This window comes from Sceloporus occidentalis, unplaced genomic scaffold (genome assembly GCF_023333645.1).
Source record: "Sceloporus occidentalis isolate IW3139 unplaced genomic scaffold, rSceOcc1.0.p SCAF_56, whole genome shotgun sequence".
Classification (NCBI taxonomy): domain Eukaryota; kingdom Metazoa; phylum Chordata; class Lepidosauria; order Squamata; family Phrynosomatidae; genus Sceloporus; species Sceloporus occidentalis.
The window spans coordinates 415,784-441,064 of record NW_028317036.1 but is presented as its reverse complement, the minus strand read 5'-3'; the positions used below and the strand labels follow the sequence as shown (position 1 = coordinate 441,064).

The window sequence follows — 25,281 nt, the reverse complement described above, 5'->3', positions numbered from 1 at the left end:
GAGAAAATCTACGAGCAAAAAAGGCACAGAACCATTCTTCCTTCTCTTGTGAAAATAGCAAAAAAAGCATTATATTTGTGAATTGTACTGTAACACTGTACTGTGCTGTTTGCTGTACAGGAATAACAATAACATGATATCTTAAATAGTCCCCGATATCATTTTGGGGGGGAAGGGGCTAGGGATAGCACAACCAACAGTGTCATCATCAAGGAAATATTTCTTTTGAGTTTTATGTTTTCAAAGAATATGTATCTTATGATCTCCTTAACATGTTTCTTTTATATGTTTATATGGCTGGACAGCAAATGCAGAAATTGTGCACATGAGAATATGTTTACATTTTTTTTCTGAGAAATAAACTAAAAATAGAAACTCAAAAACAAAAGGGACACACACATATCCATCTATTTATCTGGAATGCCAATACATTATATAATTATAGATAAAAAATAATGTTTTATATGTTGTGTGGTTTTCTAATAAATTGGATTTAAACAGAAAATAATGAGGAGCTAAATTATGTTTAATAGGTGTAAACGTTTAAAAAATATCAATTTAATACAACATTTTCTTGTAATATATCTGAGCCAAGTGTACAGCTGATTTGCCAAAGCAATGCCATTACTTCTTTAAATAACAATAAAAAAAAATTACAGTAGCGTATTTTTGCTGATTTGTTGCAAGTACAGTGATTAGCCAATTATGAGTCTAATTTGCTGAAAAAGTAAACACATTTAGAAAGTCAAAGACACAGAGAGTTTTAAGATAAGTATATTATTTTATGTTGGCATAACATAAATACACGCTGGCCATAATGAAGCAGCGTGTAAATCGGTGTTAACCCACTTCATGCAAATGGCTAACGTTTGGCATATAACTATGTGTGGAATCTATAAGTGAAGTAAAAACAGGTTGTGTCAGATGGGTGATTCCCTCCCGTAAAGTTGTGGACGTTGTGAACTTAAAACATGCAAGCAATGTGATAAGTAATCTGAAAACTAGTCTGCAATAGAAAATAAAGAACAGCATTTCTTTTTATTTAATGGGAAACTTCCACTGAAAAAAAGGCAAAATAACATTGTTCATTTAAACCAGTGCCAAGTTAATATTTACATGAGAATTGCAATTTTAGACTTTTTCTTTTGCGTTTCCTATTTTTGATATTATTGAAATAATAAGAAAAGTGATAAATTGGGCTATAGCTTGATGAGACAGTATTAAAAAAACCACAATGTTTTAAAGTTAAAATGTGTTATATTGGACCCAGTTAAAACTAAAGAAAAGAAAAGCAAAAACCACGGGCTACCACAAAAAAAAAAGGAAAAAAATAATATTATCTCAGAAGTATCTAGAGAAATGTAGCTACACATTCACATGTGCTGGGGTCTCTTGGGTGATGGTCAAGGATTGTGTAGATACATCTTTATTTAGCCTTTTCATTAATTAATTGTTCTTTTTGTTTGGTAGCCTTGAATTTTTTCACCAGTATTAACCATTTCTAAAAACCATAACTTTGCTTGTGGATAAATTTAAAATGTGGGGTACCGTGATAGGGAAATCATTGAATTGTTTTAGGAAATTGCTTGAGCCTATAAAATGGTTATTGAAATGTCTTAAAGCAGCACTGCCATCTTATGGCTCCTCTTAGTAATAAGTCTCCTATGTACGAAAAGAAATCCCCCCTTTAGACTCAAAACAACATCCTTATCCAAAGTTTCTACCACATCCTTATCCAAAGTTTCTACCACCAAAAAAACATACAAAAAACAGTAAATATTTATAAATTATTTTAAATTACAGTGTTATTATTGAAGGAAAGGTCATCAAAAGCAAAATGTCTACATTGCTGGTGTTCTTTTCATATATAATCTGTGTTGATTTGTTTAACCTAAATAACGTAAATTAAGTGAGCTGTGGGTGTAAATGGAATGTATCCTGTTTCTGACAATGCTTCTTGATGACATCACATTTCTTTTTCGAGGCATAAGGCTGTGGAATGCTGAGGAATCTGTAAATACTTATTAGCATAGTTACTCTCTGAGCTTGTCTACGTCAGTATGTTATCTCTATTCACAGCATGACGGGGTCACAGCTTTTATTAGACAGTGTCAGGCTGGGTTATTAAGATCGAGTCATTCTACTGCTTACCACAAGCAATATGACACAGAATCAATGTGTTTGTCTGGCAAAGATAACAGAGATAGCCACATGTATGTGTTTTAATACGCAGCTGCCTGGAAACATTATAGTATGCAAAAATTCTAAATCTTTTCTAAAAGAAAATAGCACGATGTTATTGAAAATTGATACTGAAAATGAATATTTAGACTTATATTAGACAGGAAACAAATGAACCTGTACTCACTGGTATAAAGGACAGCCTGTAAAGGCAATTTGTGCTGAGAATAGCAAGAGGGGAGGTAATATTTGGTGTAAATTTTGGTGCATATTTGGTGTAAATGTTTATAACGATATGCCTACAAAATCCCAGACTTTGTGCAAGTGTATGTAGAAGAATTGATGCTGTTTTGAAGGCAAAGCGTGGTCGCCCCAAATATTGATTTGATTTAGATTTAGATTTTCACTCACTTTGCATTTTCATAAGTGATAAAAAATAAATTGACATGTCTATTTTTGAAAGCATTCTTACTTTATAACACTTTTGCACAGTGCTGTATATGCCTGTATGTGTCTATGTGCTTTCTCGCTGTGTGGCATGCTTTGTCTTTTTGACTGTGAGCGTCTGGTTCTCCCTGTCCTTGAAGATGATCCAACAAACAGTAAGATGCGGGTGAGTCACCATGACATCACAGGTTCCATCTCAGTGCATTAAGTGCGTTATAAAGGGCAAATCCCACTATAGCTCTCTCTGTCCTTGAGGTAAACGCTGTGAAAAGCAAGCAAAGTAGAGGATAGAATAACCTAATACCTTCATACGCGTCTCCTCTTTAATCGCTTGTTCCTCCATATTTGCTAACTTTGCCTTGTTAGCCGCATGCTTCGTATACATTTGTGGAAGTTCTTTAGACGTCTTAAGGGTTTGATCTTCATTTTTAGCAACATTCTTTTGCATACGTTGAATGTCTGCGTTGTGTTTCTTTCTAGCCTTTAAACTATTTCAGAAAAAAAATCACAATTTGTTTTTGCTAGAAAACTGGCAACCTGTGGTGTGGTAAAGGTTTAAATAGCTCTCTCCCATGTATTTCACTGTATTACATCATTAAAGCTGCTGTTCCACCTAGTGGGCCTCTGAAAATATCTGATTGTCATTTAGTTTTCTCCTTAATGCTCCATCTCTTGTATGGGCTTTGTCGTGAAGGGGTTAAAAACGGTGTTTAAAGGTTTTATTGAAATAATATGGTTGCCTAGCGACAGAGCTCTGTCATTCATCCTGTCAAAGCCCTACCCTATGTGTTACATCACAGCAGTCTGACGGCCTACGGCCGAGAATATTTAAAAGAAAAAAATAAATAAGAGGACATACTTTTTGATATTACTTTTAAACCTTTGCCCCCCTAATTCAAAAGTATTACTTTTCTGAGAGGGCTATGCATGGAATAGCCTTCCAGCAGAGGTGGTATGGGCTAATACAGTGAATTAGTTTAAGCATGCATGGATAGGCAAAAGGCTATTCTAGATATAACATAAGTCCAGCTAAGGAACGTATTCAGAAATTGGGCAGACTAGATGGGCCGAATGGTTCTTATCTGCCGACACTTTTTTATATATATATATATATATATATATATATATATATATATATATATATATATATATATATATATATATATATATATAAAACACCCACTTACCATTCTCTAATTTTAGTTGATAAATCTTCATTTTCCAGCAATAGGGTCTTGTTTTTGTATTGCAGGTCCCTCAGTGCATGAAGTTTGTTATGAAGGAGATTTTCCAGGTTTAATAACTGAGACTTATAGTCAGATTTCTATTACAGAAAAAAAGAAAGTGAACAAATATACATAGAATCATACTGGGATAATAAGAACCTTACTATGCTAGTTTTCGTCTCAAGAAATCTATTTGAAGCTTTCATGAAAATGTAGTCTTAAATAAAGCTTTTGCATTACACATGCAGGAGTAATTAAGGTAAGCTGTGACAAAATGGTATGGTTTTGATGAGTAAACCAAAGTATGGAAATTTTCTCCAAATAAATGCCAGAACTATAAATGAATAGCTCATGTAGGGCTTCAAAATACATCAACCTAACAAAAACATAGCTACCACTTGGGGTACTAACAACATACATTAGACATGTGGACCAAAAATGACATGGACGAACCCTTTGTTTCATTTTTGGTCCATTAGTTTTAGACATTAGTTGTTCAACAGATTTGTTTTCCAGCCCCTTTAATTCGGACAAAATTTACGGTACTGTTTTTCGGAAACAAAAGACGTGTAACCAGTTGTCGGAAAAGGTTGGGAGAGAGAGAGACACAAAAATGTTAAGCCTTCTCCTTCATTTTCGTGTTTCACTTAACAAATTTAATAACGTTTGTACCAATCCGAAGTCTAATATATGTGGTGTGACTAAAATTCTATTTCCCAGCAATTTCTTAGTTTTCCATTAAAACAGCAAATCTAAATCTCTCAAGTTTGATTCTTTTCCTTGGATCACTCCTGCAGATTTCATTCTGGACTCCTGCCTTAAAAAAAACCTGCTTAAAGATAAAGATATATCTGATATACCTTTAAATGTTACATTTTCACTTACTGTGATTTCATCTTCTTTCAGTAGTGTGCCATATACATTTGTTAATTCTTTGGTTTTCATTTCTTGGTCATCCAACTCATATTTAAGCTCAACTACCTCAAAAAAAAAATTCCAACGTAAATATATATATAAACAATCGATTGCATTGCCGTGATAAAAATGGGTCTGCAGTACTTTCAAGATACAAAAAAGTATTTTCTAGCCAATAACATTGGGATGAAATTTTACAAACTTAAGGTAAATACCTAAAAGGACAATTCTACTAGGACTGTTGTAACAAAGAAAAAAAATATGACACGAGGAGAGGAATTCTTTAAATTTCTAAAATAATAAATTGCAAATAAAATGAGATAGGTAAACATACATATGCTCTATGTCTTTTTGTATGGTATGATTAGACTTGAAAGCAAATGGAATGGGTGAATCTGGATTTGGCGGAGGCCAACATAACCTTACTGTAATGCATGGTGCCTACTGTAAAGTTTGGTAGAAGAGGGATATTGGTCTGAGACTGCTTTTCATGGTTTAGACTGGGTCCCTTAATTCCAATGAAGAGTAATGTTAACGTTACAGCATACTAGGGCTGCAACTAACGATTATTTTAATAATCGATTAGTTGGCCGATTATTTTTTCGATTAATCGATTAATCAGATAAAAAAAAACAATATGCAAATTTTTCGTTTATTTAAAATAATTTAATGAACTGGATGTTAAAAAACAACTTAAAATTTACATTAACATTCTTATTTTGTTATGATGTAATAAAAAACAATATTTTCAAAGTACAAAAACCCAAACACAATATTTATGAAACAAAATAACCCCAAACATTCTGAAAAGAGGTGGACTATTACTGTTCAAGAAACTTTGCCCCAGCCCTGGCACTTTGCACCCAGCACTTTGCACCCAGCACTTTGCACCCAGCACGCAGCACTTTGCACCCAGCACTCAGCACTTTGCACCCAGCACTTTGCACCCAGCCCTGGCACTTTGCACCCAGCACTTTGCCCCAGCCCTGGCACTTTGCACCCAGCACTTTGCACCCAGCACTCAGCACTTTTCCCCAGCCCTGGCACTTTGCACCCGGCACTTTGCACCCAGCACTTTGCACCCAGCACTTTGCACCCAGCACTTTTCACCCAGCCCTGACACTTTGCACCCAGCACTCTGCCCCAGCCCTGGCACTTTGCACCCAGCACTTTGCACCCAACCCTGGCACTTTGCACCCAGAACTTTGCACCCAGCCCTGGCACTTTGCACCCAGCACTTTGCACCCAGCACTTTGCACCCAGCCCTGGCACTTTGCACCCAGCACTCAGCACTTTGCCCCAGCACTTTGCACCCAGCCCTGGCACTTTGCACCCAGCACTTTGCACCCAGCCCTGGCACTTTGCACCCAGAACTTTGCACCCAGCCCTGGCACTTTGCACCCAGCACTTTGCACCCAGCCCTGGCACTTTGCACCCAGCACTTTGCCCCAGCCCTGGCACTTTGCACCCAGCACTTTGCCCCTGCACCCAGTCTCCAACTCTGCCCTGCACCCAGCCCTGCCCCCACATTCTGCCCTGCCCCCACACTCACACCCTGCACCCACTCTGCCCTGCACTCACCGTGCCCTGCACCCACACTCACACCCTGCCCTGCATCCCCACCCCCACTCTGCCCTGCACCCAGTCTCCCACTCTGCCCTGCACCCACACCCTGCATCCCCACCCCCACTCTGCCCTGCACCCAGTCTCCTGTCCCGCCCCCACACTCACACCCTGCCCTGCATCCCCACCCCCACTCTGCCCTGCACTCAGTCTCCTACCCTGGCCTGCCCCCCCACCCCCACTCTGCCCTGCACCCACACTCATACCCTGCCCTGCATCCCCTGAAACCCCACCCCCACCCCCGCGAATCGCTCTGTGCGAATGGAGCCACTCGCACAGAGCGAATCGCACAGACATGAAGAATACTTACCTCCGGAACGCGTCTCATCCGTCACGCAACTAAAAGAAGGCGGAGACTGCAGAGCGTGTAGCAGAAGCGGGGAACGCTCGCGGAGGTAAGTAAAAGGAGCCGAGTGCTCCAACAACGAATCGATCACTCGATTAATCGATAACGGAAATCATCGACAACGATTTCCGTTATCGATTATTATCGATTTTATCGATTCGTTGTTTCAGCCCTACAGCATACAAAGTCACTTTGGACAATGCTACACTTCCAACTTTGTGGGAACAGTTTGGGGAAGGCCCTTTTCTAGTCCAGCATGACTGTGCCCCAGAGCACAAAGCAAGCTCCATAAAGACAAAGGTTTGCTGTGGAAGAACTTAACTGGCCGGTACAGAGCCCTGACCTCAAACCCACTGAACACCTTTGAGATGAATTGGAATGCCCATTGGGAGTCAGGACTTCTTTTTGAACATCATGGCTTGACCTCACACATAATAATTTGGATTAATGTGCACAAATTCCAACGGACATGCTCCAAAATGTCATAGCCCCAAGAGAGGGGGGTCCATAGTAATGTCCATGGTCCATGGAATGGGACATCCACCAAGCTCATATAAGTGTGATGGTCAGGTGTCCACATACTTTTCATCAACGTATTTGAACTTTAACTCTTTTGCACCTGACACTCAATGTCTAATGATCACTTTTAGCTATAGCTACCGTATGTGTTACAGTCGCTAATGGCCCTTCAGTTGATTGGTTTGTGCAATATATGTATTTTGCTAATATATATAGAACACAAGGTGTCAAAACTATCAATTTTATTTTCCAGCATCATCTCTTTACATTAAACTGCATTCTTTTGTTCATTTAGAAAACATGGTTTTGTGCAATTCAGCTGAAAAGTTTCTGGGTTTTTTTTTTAAAGCTTTTAAAAAGGCCCACCGTGAAGTGGAAATGATTGCTTACTGGACTTAATGCCTCTTGTTCTGTGCCCTAATTTAAATTAGTTTTTAGTCACAGAAGATGCTGTAGCTGCTTTTTATCTTTTACAGCCAGATGATAAAAAATGTAAGCCAATCATTTGTAACTACAGTGGCTCCTTATTAAGGCACTAAATACGTCTTGGGTTACTGGATTGCTTTCAACCCTTAACCTATCATATGTTTTAAGACATAAACATTACACAGCGATTTAAGCTTCTAATGTGCTAATGCAAACAAAAGTATAATTACACTTGCAGATATTTTTCATTGTCAAGAACAGTTAGAATTTTTACTGTATCACACAGTCGCGTGACATACCCCCCACCCCCGGCCCTTTATTGAATACAGTATTCCAAGGACAGAACTAGAACAGAATATTTCTAGTAGTGATGGGAAGTTCGGATCATTAAAGTGAATCGGATCATTTCGATTCGTTCACTGAAATGATCCGATTCATGATCCGGATCTTCGGATCACTCAGTGTGTCTGCACGGAGTTACTGTTTTCCAGTAACTCCGTGCAGGCACACTAACGATTGGCCCCGCCCCTTTCATTATGAATCCTCCCCCCTGCCTCCAGTGATGTCAATGAAGGCAGAGAGTCCCCAGGATTTACATTCCCCTTTACCTGCAACTGCACCTTAAGTTAACTTTATTAAAGTAATTAAATTAACCCTCACCATTAAATTAACCCTAAACACCCCATCAACCATGTCTGCCCCTAAAATTAACCCTTAACACCCCATCAACCATGACTGCCCCTAAAATTAACCCTTAACACCCCATTAACCATAACTGCCCCCAAATTAACCCTAAACACCTCATTAAGCATAAATGCCCCTAAATTAACACTAAAGACCCCATTAAGCATAACTGCCCCCAAATTAACCCTAAACACCTCATTAAGCATAACTGCCCCTAAATTAACACTAAAGACCCCATTAAGCATAACTACCCCCAAATTAACCCTAAACACCTCATTAAGCATAACTGCCCCTAAATTAACACTAAAGACCCATTAAGCATAACTGCCCCCAAATTAACCCTAAACACCTCATTAAGCATAACTGCCCCTAAATTAACACTAAAGACCCCATTAAGCATAACTGCCCCTAAATTATCCCTAAACACCCCATTAAGCATAACTGCCCCCAAATTAACACTAAAGACCCCATCAACCATACCAATTTATTAGGTAATTTATCTGGAGTACATGCAATTAATTTAGGGGCAGTTATGGTTAATGGAGTATTTAGGGTTAATTTCTGGGGCCGTTATGGTTAATGGGGTCTTTAGGGTTAATTTCAGGGGCCGTTATGGTTAATGGGATCTTTACGGTTAATTTCAGGGGCAGTTATGGTTGATGGGGTATAAGGGTTAATTTTATGCTGATGACTGAGGGTTAATTTAATTAATTTAATAAAGTTAACTGTAGGTGCAGTTATAGGTAAAGGGGGGGCAAACTCAGGGGAATCTAAATCCTGGGGGCAGTGTGAACATTATTAATGTATTTATTTATAAAAGTATGGTATCAGTGATATTCTCTGAATGATTCGAATCTCTGTAAGATTCGGATCCTTGTAAGATCCGGATCCCTGTAAGATTCGAATCATTCGACTCTTCGGATCATTCGACTCTTCGGATCATTCGACTCTTCGGATCATTCGACTCTTCGGATCATTCGACTCTTCGGATCATTCGACTCTTTGAACGACTCTCTGACTCTAAGAGTCATCGTTCCTGTGTGAATTAATGAGCTGTAACCTGACCCCAGAGTCTGTGTCTGAGTGCTCTGCAGATGACTCACAGCTCTAGGATCAGGTTACAGCTGCATGATTCACAGACTGAACCGTTACAAACGAATCGTTCAGTCTAGTGAACCGACTCATCCGGATCACTAAAAAGAACCGGATCAAATGAACGATTCGTTCATGATCCGGACATCACTAATTTCTAGGTGAGGTTGTGACGGGACGCCCTGTACCCCGACTGGGACACCAGCTATTAACCACGGATGGATGGTAATCACGGGTGTTTCCCTGACTTCTGGCTGAAATCTGCTGGATATCAGATCCAGGTGCAGATTCTGACCATAGAGGTCTCTGTCCTGACCCGATGGAGAGTAACCAGTGGCGACTCTAGCAACAATATATAGTGGGGGCACACAAGATACCACAGTCAAACTGGGGGGGCATTAATAATTTCCACCATTAAATCATACCACTGAAAAAACACACACACACACACACATATATATTGCCAAAAGTAATGTGCTATGGAATGATACTTTTGTTATTGGACAATACAATACTTGATCATTCAACATGGGAAGCCTGAAGCTTAGTACGACTAATCCTTGAAATCCTTTAAACAACACAATACCTTAACTTTTCCACTAAATGATTTCAGGGCCTAATATTAGTCCCTGCTGCCGATATATATATATAAATATATATATAAATATTAGACCCTGCTGCCGATAGCAGGTATAGATCAACACATTAACACACAAACCCATCTTTGCATGTATAGATCAATTGAAATTCACTTGTGATCTCAGCACTGAAGGTATATATCAAATAAACAGAATCAGACATACAAATCCTGTATTTGCAGGTATACAATAATATATGAAATGTAGCATTGCAGGTATAGATCAAATCAATACATGGAAACAGCATTGCAGGTATTAATCAACTGAACAAGACATACAAACCCTGTATTTGCAGGTATACATAAATAATGTATGGAAACATAGCATAGCAGATATGGATCTACAGAAGAACACACAAACCAAGCTTTGCAGGTACAGATCAATTGGAATTCACATAAAAACACGGCATTAAAGGTATATTTAAAACCCCCTAAATTACAGGGATAGATCACAGGTTGCACACCCCAACCACGCTGCCCACATAGAACCTGGCCAGCACCCAGATAACACACATAAGATTTGCCATCTTTGTCCCATATACACCCTGCCTGTGCCATCTTGTTCCCCAAGGCTCAAACATCCTGCTAGTGCCATCTTTGCCCTTCCACAATTATACATCTATGATACACACAATCACATTAACTCATGCTCTCCCTCATTCAGACAAATCATCCACATATTAACTCATGCTCTCCCTCATTCAGACAATTCATCCATTTTAAGAGCTTGGAGCTTCAAATGAGGGGCTACATGTATTTCTAGGACAAAAGTTGAGTGCACAAATAATGATGGAATATGTCGTTTTGGCTTGAAAATATGTTTTTTCTTACCATAACGACATGTTCATTTGTGTCTTGCCCACTCCAGGTTTGTACTAGAAACACATGCAGCCCCTCATTTGATGCGCCAAAAGGATGTCGTTTTTGCAAATGTGTACTTTTTGTGCCATAATTTAACTTCCCACGTGAGCAGTAATGCCACGTCAAGGATTCAACCCTAATTACTGATCATTCACACGCCTTTCATATCTCCATTCACTCACAGAAGCACACACCATTCTTTTCCCTTACAATCCCAAAGAAATGATGGTAAAGGGAGAAAAAAAAATCACTTTTACAGCAAAAATAAGTTTTGCAGTAAAAATGCAAGGCGCTCCAGGGATGATATGGTTACTCACGTACCGCACAGGCTAAATGGCTGATTTTAATAATATTTGCAGTTCATCAGGATTTCAAAAATTGCCTCCCTCTACCGTTGGCTCAATTTAACCCCATGATCAAAGGGATCATAGGATTAAAAATCCTGTGACTTTTTATAGCTATATGATCGCTGTGGTAACATTGGCTACCACAGTGATCATTTAGCTAGAATACTTAAACTTTTTTTTTTTTTAAAGTTAAAGTAGTTTATGTTTAAATAATTGAATTTGGGGGTCTCTAGGCAATTTTGATCTTTTTTTTTATCTGCCTTTAGAGACCCCCAAATCATTTTTTTTACATTTTTATTTTTTTTAACTTACCTTTCCAATGGTATATGTTGGGGGTATGTAGCTGCTTAGATGCCTGAGATACAGGCATCTAAGCAGCATGCCCCCATACCTCTTTAACTGACAATTGTCAGTTGTTAATAAAGTTGCGCGGTGACGTCATCGCGTCATTGCGTGAGACGTCACCGGGCAGATCGGGTGGCCCCGGTGATGCCCTTCTGTGTGAGGGGCAGATCGCCGGGGTAGGTGGTGATGGAGGTCCACAGACCTCCATCAAGGTAAGATAGTGCTAGTGATGGCATGGTGCCGTCGTTAGCACCCGACTGGGACTGCTAGCAACGGCACCATGCCGTCGTTAGCAGTCAAGGACTGTCCTGGGTGATTACAAATTCGGCGGGGGGGCAACGAATAACCTAGGGGGGGCAATTGTCCCCCCTTGCCCCCCTGTAGCGACGCCACTGAGAGTAACACCACACACATAAACCCCCTCCCAAAATACAAGTGCCACAAATCTGTGTCCGAGCTCCACAGTCTTTAGAGTCTCTTGTTCTTGGGGAAACATGGCACTCCGCACCCGGGCCCATAGTCTGTAGGAAGGAGGCTGGCACTCAGTCCCCTCCAGGAGCCCATGGTACGGAGGCTTCTGTGACAGAGGTCATGATGAATACTTAACTCAGAGCAAAGACAATTTTCTTCATTTTATCAAACTAACTAATACAAACGTTTACAGATATTTGAACACAACATTGTCGATTTTCTCGCGATAGAGCACAGTCATATATGCCAGACATTCAATCATACCCATTCTACACATCGCTGCGGGGACACTCCAGGTCGCGGGAGCAGCGTTGCAGCACGCCCCACACACTGCCCACTTCTGCTCCGAAAATGGCGTGTCACTGAAGTTGGCAGGACCGCTCACCTACATCAGCCGGATCTCATCCTGCAAGTGGGGGATCTCCGGGTAGCCGGAGCCAGAGAGTACCCAGGTATGCATTCAATACAACGGGGTTAAGTATAAAAAATGACCATTTGAAAAGTGGTAAAAATGAAGACTTTTTTTGTGTGCTTGTGGGGATGTCACAATTTCATCATAGACATGATGGCAGATTGAAGGGGGTACAGTCACTCTCATGGAGTGATCAGTCAGCAAGAGAGGGTTGGGGCTTCTCCCCATACTTTTGTGGGGACGGAAGAAACTGAGGTCAGGAATCGGATTGCCATTTTGGAAACAAGAAGGAATTTACTCTTTTTTGAGACACAATCAGAAATCATGCATATCCCAGGGTTTGTTTGGTTTTGTTTGCCTTTTTCTGGATCAACAGCAAGGTTGAGCTTGATAGTTTTCTGTCATTTCCACCTAAATTACTACGTGACTATGCTGCTATTTCTTATGATCTTAATGTATTGTCTACATAACAGATTACCTATCGACCTCAATTAAGATGGATTAATCACATACAGTATCACACACACATATATATATATATATATATATCATAAGAGAAATATGGACTTAAAGTTCTTTGCTACGCAACACTGCGGTAAATCAGAAATTTGATTGGTTGGGGTTTTTTTCTTTTCTCGTTGTCACATGGAATTTAGTTTCCAGAAAACCGCTGTGACTGCCCTAATCATACTAACTGCTAAAAGTGCGAGTTCACAGCATTGTACAAATCTGATTATGGTTCATTTAACATTAACCCACCACTGGACAATGGCTAACAAGCAGCGGGTAAGCCAACAGTGATCATTTTCTCATGGCTCTCCCCAGCCCAGAACAAAATGCACAAAAAACAACTTTGCACTAAACCTCTGAATCACAACAGAATCCCATTTAATAGTGAAAATGTTAAAATGGGAACCTTCAAGCTGCATCCTAGCCTCGGGTTATATTAGTAAGACGTGTATACTGATGGAAGTGACGTAGTGTTAAGTTAAAAAGCCCACTGTTGGTAAGTTGGTATACGCAGGGACTGTACCTCCTGGAAATCTACACTGTTATATATTGTAAGATGTTAACGCATTGGCTTCATTCTGTACATATTGTCATTAATTACTGTGCAGAATAACATGCGCAGGGAGGTAGAAACAACAGCCAGACAAGGTCAATGGCTGCAAAAGTCATGGGGTTGTTTGGATGCAGAAATCCCTTACTTCACATTTAGATAATAAGTATACTTAATAATAGTCCTGTAATAAGAGGACTCAAAATATGGTGGAAGATGGAAAAACAGTACTTGGGGCAACACGCACTTCCTTACCCCAGCTGCCCTCATTTCAAACAAAAAACAGGGAAAAATCTGGAAGGCTATAAAATAAAAAAAAAGTGAAGCTTACTAAATATACTTATAGCACTTCTGTTACAAAACTAAAACCGTAAGCAGAATATAGTTTTATATATTGTATTCCCCCACGGTACACATGGAATAGAAATGAGACATGTAGAGCCAGCCCTGCCATGAAGGCAAACTAGATGGCTGACTAGCGAGCTGAGCTGGTGTGCCAGCCATGAGGTCCTGTAAATGTAATGCTGTTATTGGTTTATCCAAATTCATTCAAAGACAGAATAGCGTCTACTGTGAAGAATGTTATTACTTTAATACCAAAAGATTAGTTAGGTGACAACATATTTTCATTAAGACAAACATTCATTTTTTAATCTACAAATAAGATATAGAAAACTATTGTACTCCGAGACAAAGGGAAGAGAAATCCTACAAGATGGGATGTGAGTTAATGGGGCGTGAAATGCGAACACATGTAATAAACGGATTTAATTAATCATGCATGTATCAAAGAGGACACAGCGTGTAGCAGGATTCCCCAATACTTTATCAAAAGTGATTGCCCCCCCCACACACACACACATTCACCCCTTGTGTTGCTTTTGGTGGCTCCACAAAATATTAAACATGGGATCTGCCTGACCCCAAAAAGCAGAGAACGCTACACTATGAATAAAATAAAGGAATTATCATCAACTTGTAAGACAACAGACTGACCCTATTAAACAAAGCTTCCAACAAGTACTGCAAAAAAGATATTATTTACTTCTTTTTAACAACCAGCAACGTGAATGAAGAATTCCTTTGCTGTCCAGTTTCTCCAAAAGAAATGCAGCTGGGACCCCCTTCCTCCCAGAATCTTTCACACAGAGGATGAGCTACAGCCAGACCATTTACCCGACTGACTCGACTGACCCTGGACACTGAGCCCATCGGCACAGAAAACTATTAAACAGACTAAAGTGGTGCAGCCAGGCACTATATAGCACTTCTCTCAAAAAATGCAAAAAAACAAACCATTAAATAATAAATAAATGGCATTAATAGAACAGTTATGCCAACAGGTGCAATGAAATTTGGTGTATTGTATACAAACTCAATGCAACATGTGTCTCTCCAGCTCAAAGCTTACATATTATTTCACCAGCTCTGTAAAAACATTGAATAGAATTTGTATTTACGTGTAACCACCATTAATATGAAATTACCAATCCAAGACAAATGTAATGCTTGAAAGGGCAGTAATTGCGTTGGACTAAGCGCATAAATCAGTAGTCCGCTGTCATTCATTGTTTGTTTTTTTCTCATTCCTAAACATTTACACAGTATCATCCCAGCAGACTACTGGAAGACAGAGGTAAAGTGCAAGCTGTTCATAAGATTGACATTTTGGTAAAACCTCGGTAATAAACGTGAGCGTGCTGTCCGCTGTTTTGGTTCAAGACGTTATTTTATTAGTGATAAGTAGCTTTTAATCGATATCTGTAACATAATAATATTTCAGTTGTTGTCAACTCAGCCACTTTATGAAAACATTACTCCTCCCATTTCACTTCCTTTACTGGCTTTAATTTGTTTTTAAAAGTTATAAAGCAAATTCAGAGAGCAATAAAACTTAATGGGTCAGCCTCCACTGCTCAAAAACAGAGTTCCTAACGAGTGGTGGCCTTATGTTTCTACTGTGTTATTGGGTATTTTTGCACAGAACAAATCATAAAATGCTGATGAAAGAGATTGTACTGCAATGTTTAAAAAGTTAGCTTATCACCATGGCAATCTAATGGTCCAATTAATAGTATTTCACTGGTTGCTATGATGATAACACCACTTTTTTATATATAACACAAAATATTTTATAAAATGATATTGCTTTTCCGACCATCCTTCTATGTTCAATGTGAGGACTACACGTACTGACCTGTGATTGGAGATATTGTATGTTTTATGTTCATTTTGAGACCACAGATTGTTGTCCGATTGTAACAAATATTTGGGCTATTGTTTTGGGGGTGTAGATGTGTGACTAGGGCTTGGACTCGTTAAAGAGACTCTTTATGTATACCGCTAACATTTCAGGTACCTAAATCGGGACACCTGTGTTGGAGCGCGTGGCAAAAGATGGAGAGGAGCAGGGCCGCATCGGCCCTGAAAGTGGGTATGGCCGGAGGTGAGGCTACTCGCTCATCTTACCCGGGTGCCTCCTCATGGCGCTCAGCTACAGTGTGTCGTGAGGAGTCCATGCGGAGGCTGCAATGGAGCTCTCTGGGGCGAACAGAAAAAAGTGGAAGAGTGGGCCAGCTCACAAATTGTGACTGTTCCATGAAAATCGCATTGTTTACATAACTGATAGCTTTGCGCGTAAATTAAGTCATTTAGAGAAAGTATACATTTTTTAAAATTAATTAAACACACATTTCTGTTGTTTACATACATAATATTGTGCCTTTAGGGCAGTAAAACATTAATTCCCATCAAACATAAGCTTCTAGAAAAGAAGAGGAGCGAGAGACATGGGGACTCATGAAGTGGTACTGTTACTCCTAAAGAGGGCCACTGGGGGATGGGTTACCATCCTAGCATTTAGAGTTAATTACAAAGTTTCCAGGATGCCGAAGACCTCCCTCCACACCATAGCCCAGGAGTGGGCATAAATACACAGATATTAGGGTCACAGGTTATAAGACCCACATTACCCCACCACTTACTTGTTTGTTCCACACATCTTCATTTCCTTTCTCTTGTTCTTTTTCCTTCACTAACTGATTGTACAACGTTTTACTCTCTGCAATGTCTTTCTCAGTCTGTAGGATGAATGCATTGTCTTCAGCCCACATTGCTTCAGCTCTGAGCAAACTTTGTCTTTTTAAAAAAAGAAAAAAAAATTCATATTAAGGGGACTTTGGTCTGATTGTTGTAACATGTAATTATCAATAGGCAGAGGATAGCTTTGTTCACTTAGCAGAGCGACCCCGTGCCTATGTGATGGCCTAGTGAACATCATGGTCTTACTTGCAGGACTCCAGAGTTGTCGTGACTTCACCCAGCTCTGCTGCCATCACCATCCTCTCCTGGTTGGCTGCTGTCGTTACATTTTCAAACTTAATCTCGGAAGCCTTACGTTCCCACTCAGCTTCTTCTAGTAGTATTGTTGCCTTAAAATTAATAAACAAACAGGTCATTCTCATTCTTCCAATTTGCCAAGGTAATGTGTGCATGTTCTGGTATACGTCATGTGCCTGAACTTAAGTGTAAACAAGTTAGTATATGAAGGAGGTGTGATATTCTATATATTATTTCTAAGTTTCGAGTGTATGCAATGCGGTTCTGGAGTCCGAGCAGTGACATATCCGTCTCCAAAGCCTGTACCTTCTCTTGACTCTGTAGTTTCACCAACTGGTTAATAGTTTTACACCTAGGATTTCTTAGGTTTGTCCTAAACATAACTACAGTTAGAAGAATCTGTGACCCATATACAGTCTGTGTATATACTGATCAGTGTTCAGTTGTTGAATGTTATTTTACACATGACCATGTCTCCAGGTGCTCTCCATTCTTATGTCATCTTGCCGTGTCATGTCAGATGCTTCCATTGAATATTTTTTGTCTGGCGCAGATCGCAGGTACAGAACCCACCTCCGCCTGAGCCTGCTGTATTTTGCTGGTAATATCGCCCTCCTGATGAAGCTTGTCCTCCAGCAGGGGGCTGTGTTTCTTAATAAAGTGGATTTCCTCTTGCAGCCTCATGTTTGCCGTCTCTGTCTTGTCAGCTTTGTTCAGGGCATTTTCTAAGTCTTGCGTCTTACATGAAACATGCCACTGCAGCTCAGAGATGACCGGGGCAACAGCTTCATATTCTGATTCCAAAAATAAAAGCTAATTAGACGATTGCTAGGTAAAGATTAAGCAATTAGTACATTTACGCTGTCAAAATAGTCACATTGATGAAAATAACCAGCACCATGCTCACAATATATCGTTACAGTAAATATCGTTAATAAAGCTCCTATGACAGCTTCACAACTCCGTCCATTCTTCTTTAGAGAGGTTCCAAATATTACACTGAATATAGTGTTACGAAAATGATCTGTGCTTTATTGCTTCGCCTATGATGGGCACACTAATAGATAAAGTGACAGCGATCCCAGAAACTCCAAAGATATCTTCAGCAGAGACTTTTAATACATTTAAAAAGAAAAACTTTTTTAAAGAGACGTTAAGAAAGCTTTGTTCACTGTCTAAACCTTCATCTAAAGTAAGTAGCATTTCAGTGTAAAACATATCTCAGTTACCGACTGCCCCAAAGCCTTTCTACGTCACGGGTTCATATAGCCACGAGTGTGATGTCCTCGGTGCATGGGGTTCCTCTCCTGCATCGAGGCTATTTGGAGAGACACGCTCCATTGCTAGAGTATGATCAGTACTGGTATGGGGGGTTCTTACTTGCTGTCAAAGGACAGGATCAAACTAAAGTTATTTTTGTATACATGTTACAGTCACTAATGGGGGTAGCTGCAGGACTCACGGGGTCCCTTGACGTGGCGCAGGGGTTCTCAAACTGCGGCCCTCCAGCTGCTGCAGGACTACATCTCCCATAATGCTCCTTCAGCTAAGGGGCTGGCTGAGGAGTATGGGAGATGTAGTCCTGCAGCAGCTGGAGGGCCGCAGTTTGAGAACCCCTGACGTAGCGGGTGAGCTTATGCGCGTTGGCTAACTTAAAGGCCTGTGTTTGAGCGCTGGTGAATGGTTCTTTGAAATGTGCTGTGACTATCTCTGTGAATAAAAATGTTCCAGAGTTATAGACGGGAAACCGAAGTATCCTACTGCGCAGCCGATGGAAAGAGCCCCTTTAACAGTGTTCCTCCAGGGCCCCAGCTAGTCTGGATGCCCCCTGGGGGTTCTTGTGCTTTCTGCTGTGGTGCCTGGAGTCATCATTGAAACCAGCGGCCCCCCACCAAAGCCAACAGCACGGAAGCATGTTAAAAAAAAATCTTTCTAGTGCTTCGTATGGAAGGGTATATACCGGTATGGAAAGATCAAATATAATTTCAATAATTAACTTAAATTAAAAAAATGTTTTTAAATTAAATAAATATTTACACGATTGTATCCCCCCCTTCTTTTATTGTTGTTATATTCTCCCCCCCCCTTTTTTTCCCCCTCTTCACTTGGTCTCCCCCACCCTGTCCGCCCGTGTCGCCCCTCCTTCCCCCCTTTTGCCCTTGCCTCCTTACCGCAGCCTGCGTTTCCTGTGCCCTAGTGGGCTCCTCACCCCAGGTCCTATGTGGTCGCGCTGGGCCCTTGTCGGGCTGTGCTCCCGCCGCACAATATTTTTTTTGTAAAGACGCTGCTATATGACTCTCTGTTTCTGTATTATTGTAATTGTTTTGTCCCCCCCCCTTCTTTTTTTTCTGTACCCCCCTCCCTACTTTAAAAAACAGAAAACACCAATAAAGTCGGATTTACCCTAAATAAATATTTACTTCATTATATACCATTTACAAAGCTGCCATTACGTTTCCTAATATAGAAAAGAACACATTTGTTTCATTTCATTGGCTGCATTGTAACATTACACCGACGCTAACTCACTACTGAACTAGAGCTATTGTTATACAAAAACACGCGATAAAACTATTACTCCTAACTCAGTATAATCCATTTATCAGGAAGCTGTTGTCATTTGTTCAAGCGATATATCTGCATCAACCCCCTATATCTATATAAAGGAGACCAAGACAAAACGGTGCATTGCAATCAGCATTAATAAATGTCATTTCACTAAACGAGCTGTCTTCATAAGGCATGGAAATGGAAGGTGTTCCCTCTCAATGGATACGCAGCTGCTCCTACTAGTAATTATAGTGATTTCTGGTTTTGGAAATATTTTTTATGTTGTTTTTAAAGATGTATATTTCGTGAAAATATTCAGATCAGGTATGTATATGTTTCACAATACGATGCAAATGAAAAACACGCTGCAGCACGGATTCCCGGGTATAAGATGAGCTAAGCTATTACATGCATGTTCCAATGGCAACCACTTAAATCTAAACAAAAGAGGACTTATATGCCTTTAATGGTACAGCTATCATAAGTAATTGAATCATTTTATTATCTATTTTTTGCATGCAAACACATAGAGGTATTCACCAGAACCATCTCCATATATTTGCTCTGTTTCCCCAACCCGTAGCTCTTTCGCCTTGTAGGGGATGTATTGTATTGAAAGCACCTCCTGCTCCGCAATGTGTATAGTGAATACTCACCGCTAGCCAGCTTCAGCACCACTTTGTCTGAGATTTCCACTTGGTCTAAAGAGAACCTCGGCATGTGCGGAAAACGGCTTCCATTCACTTCTGATATTATTATTATTTATTGTTTCATATAGCACCATCAAATTCCGTAGCGCTGTACAATGGGTAGCCACGACAGCATGAATGGCGCACAGCAGAGGGGACAGTACCCTGCCGCCCAGGACCCAGCGTCCTCAGCAGGTAAGAGGGCTTTTTAGTGCAGGTAAAGAATGTCATTTAAAGGGGCACTAATGAAGAATGCATATTAAAGTACTTTGTAAGTAACTTAATATGCATTCTTTACCTGAATTTCTGAGTATTATTACAAGGATGCCCCTGTCACAAAACACACATAACCAAAGTGATGTAGAACGCACACAAGGTATAAAATGTTTTTGCATATTTTATAAGTGTTTAATAAAGAAAATAGCGTATATTTAGTTTCTCCATCCCCTCATTAAACATACTGCTTATACCCTTCCTCAGAGCAACCCTACTGACATCTCCTCTGCTACCCAAACAAACGTGACGGCAGCTCATGCCCTCAAATCCCAATTCCACCTCATATCTGCCCCCCTCTTTTAATGCTTAGGGGACGTTGAACTTGGACCCCCGATTCCCGAACCTTTCATAAAAACACAATGCCTTGAACCTCAAACCTGTTTATTGTAAACTAGTACCCCTTTCTCCTGTGCCCTCTGGAAGGAACTCACAACTATTCACAGCCTCTCTATTTCTAGCTATCTCAACCTCTGTGCTACCACTTAAACAGGGCTACCGTGCTCTGTAACCACCTCTCCTGCTGCTCTTTCTTACAATGGCCTATACTGTTGCCACACCACAAGCCCTGGAGACAAAGAGGGGATGTTGCTACCCTTTTCTCTCCCCAGAAGTTTGCAACCAAATCTCTCTCTTTAATGTTCTTTAATGTTCACTCTTTCCATCTCTTCTCTCCACCCGTAATGTGCGTGGCTACGATATACAGACTCCCTGGTCCTACCTCACAATTCATCGATCACCGCATGGCTCGCGTGTCAGTTTTCGCAAATAAACACAATTGGCAAAATGATTGGATTTTATAGTATTAATTAATTATTATTAGTAGTATTAATAGCAAAATGTATTGTTTTAAACCAACTGCAAACAAAAACTACTTTGGAAGTAGGATTATTTATGGATTGGTTGCTGTTAAGATATATTCCCAATGACTTTCTCTCTCGCTCTATATTTTCTCTATATCTTAACTTCACTAAAAAAATAAAAAACAATGTAAAAGTTAATCATTCTGTTAAATGCATTACACAATATAATAAAGTGTTTTAAATCCTAACAAACTTTGCATACATTTGTGTGATAACAATATAATGAGTAAACAGACCAAACCAGATACAGTATAATGTAATATATATTATTAACCCTTTCAGGACCGACGTTTGCATACTGCGTCTTCCCTTGAAGACCGCAGTTTTTTTAAAAATATTTAAATTCCGTGCTCGTGATTCGCTGCAAAGCGATCACGTGCACGGAATTGAGGGGGAGTGGCTGCTACGGATCGCTGGGGACACCCAGTGGTCAGTAGCAGCCGCCCCTCGCGATCCCAGCGTTCATAGCGATGCTGGATTGCGCATCATCGATGACGTACCTGGTACGTCTGCTGGTGACCTTTGACCAGGAAGTACCAGGTACGTCCCGGTCTTGAAGGGGTTAAAAGCTTGTGACTGCGGGAATTGTCGGTCACAGTGGGTGGGGCTTAAAGTGATGGTCCAATCCATAGTGCAGCAAGAAAATGAACAGTAAACCAATGAGGGTTGATGAAATGGAGACACTGTTTGACATTTAATTTAAGTGACAGCCTCTACAGATTATATCCTACAGAATGTCGCTGTTACCTCTCTGGACAGCTTCGGGAAGATGGCGTAGTTTCCATAGGGAAAGCTCATCAACTTTTGCAGTCAGAGCATGTTTTCGTGCTTTCTCCATCTTCAGAGCCTCTTCTGCATCTTGACGATCTTTTTCCAGCCGCCAAATCAGTTCTATGACCTCTGACACAACAGCTTCTGTATCTTTCTTCAGGGTTGTCCCTGGGAGTTTAAAACCTGAGAGGTGGAAGAAAATACCAAGTGCTTAGAATGCAAATATCAGGTTTGAAATTGACATTTATCATTATTTCCATGGAAATCATACCTAAATACCATCATAACCCAACTAATGCAGCGAGAACCGTCTGATAAAAACACATCCCCTAACTCCTACCCCTTGTGAATGGGGATTTTGGAAGGTGGAAAATGGGAGGTAGAGCGTCACTCAAACTAGCAGCGCTACTGTGCATGGTTATCTTTTCAGAGTTAGAGCGCCGTACGCGCAGTATAATCGGGACCATGGGATTCCAGTCCCAAACCCCGCGGAGCTCTAACTCTGAAAAGCAACACAGAAGTAGAGCTTGGCGGGACAGCAGGATGGAGTAACAAAAGCAGGACAGTTGGGGTATGGAAAAAAAATAGTAATCTGGAGTGATGGCGTAGTTAGAAATAGAAGTGTAGCTCTGGGAAAATTTGTCTCCCGTATTATGTATTGTGCATACCTGACACACCGTACGCTCTAGATAGCCCAGTGGTGTCACAAGGCCAGATTTGATTGGCCGCTCAATCAAATCTGTTTGTAGTTTATAAGACCTGAAGTCTGATACTCCTGGTATTGTTATTAATTAATACTAATATTAAGTGTTGATCAATATAGCGCCATCATATACTGTAGCGCTGTATAATGGGTAAACATTACTTGGCAAGTAGTGCGTCACATAACAATTCTGAAAGGTAAGTAGGGCCCTGCTTCAAGAAGCTTACAGCCAGGGGAGGGCTGGCAGCCTAAGGCCTGGGGGGCAAGTCTAGTCAACTGGCCCATTGCACCATCAAAGCGGCTGCGAGCGACATTGAAAGCGGCCGTCGTGCGGCAGTCACATCACCAGCGCCTAATGAAATTAAAGTGGCCGGCGTGCACGCACCGCATGCCTCAGCTCTTCATCACACCCCTTTTAAGACGTGGAAAGAGGAGCTGAGGCATGGCCGTTGGGTCTGACTGCCGCATGATGCAGGGGCGTACCTAGAGTATTTGGCACCTGTGGCAGACCCTGTATGTGGCACCCCCCCCCCACACACACACACTTTAAAACTGCATAGTTTCTATGGTTAGGCAAACATTGACAGGGGTACAGCATATTTGTTATCATTATATGCTTAGGGATTATGCAGTACCACCGTCAATGTGTGCCTATACATTGAGCCAGACACTGACAACCCCTATCACTATATACTAAGCCAAACATTGATGTGGTGTAGGCTTACCACTTTAGTGACTGGCATAGTATATAGTAGGGATGCACCGAAATGAAAATTCTGGACTGAAACTAAAAATTCAGCATTCACTTGGCCAAAACTGAAAAAAAAACAAAAAAAACTTTAAAATACTTTATTAAAAGTAACACCAAAATTAGACAAAAAAATCAACAACAATATTAACATATATATATATATATATACACATATATATAACAACAATCACAATCCTATCATGCCCAGGTTCTAGCATGTGCTGGCTGACTTAGTATGATAGGAGTGTGATTGCTGTTTGCAATTATATATATATATATATATTAATACTGTCATTGAATTATTCTGTCCAATAAAAGTGTTAACACACCGAAGTTGGACCAAAAAATAATTTATAACAGCAATCACACTCCTATCATGCCTAGGCAGCTACTACATGCTGGAATCTGGGCATGAAAGGAATGTGATTACGGACTCCCTATGCCAAGCTATCCCCCAACACGTACACATCCATGCTATCTGGAACCCTCATTCACAAACATTCAGCATAACACCCATCACTCTCACACACTTACATTCAGCATAACACCCATCACTCTCACACACTTACATTCAGCATAACACCCATCACTCTCACACACTTACTAATCCACTCTCTCCTACCTTTTCTTCTTTCACTCTCACTTTTCCTCCTCCTCCTCTTCTTCTTCTTCTACTTCTTCTTTTTCCTGTCCTTCCGGTGTACTGAGTGCGGCAGACGGTGGGCGTGGCTTCAGTGTTGTGCGCCGGGATTTGACATCAAGTCCCGGCGCACAGCCACAGTTGCCGCGCGCATCGTTTCTGGAGGCGTGCCGGCATGGTGGCACCCCTCAGATGAGCGGCAGCCGGGGCGGACCGCCCACCTCCCCCCCCCGCCAGGTACGCATGACGGCCGCATTCAATCCTGCTCGCGGCCGCTTAGTTTTTAACTTTGCGGCCGCAGCCGCATTGAATGCTAGTCTGCCGGTCGTCCGTCCGGCCCACCGGCCCGGATTTAGGGCGGCCTGGGGGGCAATTGCCCCCCTGCCCAGCCCGCCCCTGCTTACAGCCTACAAGATATAGTACGGTCTCATCGCAGACACAAAAAGGGACCTTTTAGCCAACTCTATGACTGAGATTTGAAATGAATCCATGTAACAGATTCTGTAATAGTACCAAATTTCTGAGATCACCGAATATATTTGCATAAGGGTTGGCAGAGGCTTAGAGAATGCAGCCTAGTAGGGTAACAAATCAGAATATAAGACGATGGGACATTTAGTCCTGGCATCAGGAACGTGACCTTCAGATCTGCTGCTTTTACTTTTCATGACATCATCCTAGCTAATGATTTCTGCAAAAATCACTTAATGCATTTTTACACTGGATACATAGATAACAGATCTATGAATTGAAATGAATAACCATCACAAATGGTGATATCTAAAGTAAGTCAGAGATTAAAGTTCTAGGTTCCAAAGTGGAATTTGGGAGCAATCAATAATTTTATATCTTTGTGGGAATTTATGCCAGTGAAAGTGAAATCATCTCAATTATAACGTGACACTTTCCAAAATATGGGGGTTATATTTTAAGGTGCGCACGAGTCCTTGTGCACCAGGCTGAGGATCTACCAGATTGTATGACGGAGAACTTTAAGGGGGTTTGAGAAGGAACACACCCTGCCTAGGTCTACGTAAATATTACACTACTCAAGAAATATTTAGCAACTACCCCTTGTCAAACAGTAGTGAAAGACCACTGAAGGCAATG

At 40.7% G+C, this 25,281-nt stretch overlaps 1 protein-coding gene across 1 annotated transcript in view; it reads right to left on the bottom strand.

Moving 5' to 3' along the window:
- Positions 1-25,281, bottom strand: part of LOC149287785 (coiled-coil domain-containing protein 178-like) — a 61,467-nt gene that overhangs the window by 15,858 nt on the left and 20,328 nt on the right. Inside the window, exons 5-11 of the mRNA XM_089492404.1 lie at positions 22,054-22,260; positions 17,505-17,725; positions 16,881-17,023; positions 16,577-16,730; positions 4,740-4,835; positions 3,816-3,952; positions 2,933-3,116 (exon numbers count right to left, since the gene is read on the bottom strand). Coding sequence (XP_089348530.1) covers positions 2,933-3,116; positions 3,816-3,952; positions 4,740-4,835; positions 16,577-16,730; positions 16,881-17,023; positions 17,505-17,725; positions 22,054-22,260 — 1,142 coding nt within the window. The remainder of the gene's footprint in view (positions 1-2,932; positions 3,117-3,815; positions 3,953-4,739; positions 4,836-16,576; positions 16,731-16,880; positions 17,024-17,504; positions 17,726-22,053; positions 22,261-25,281) is intronic.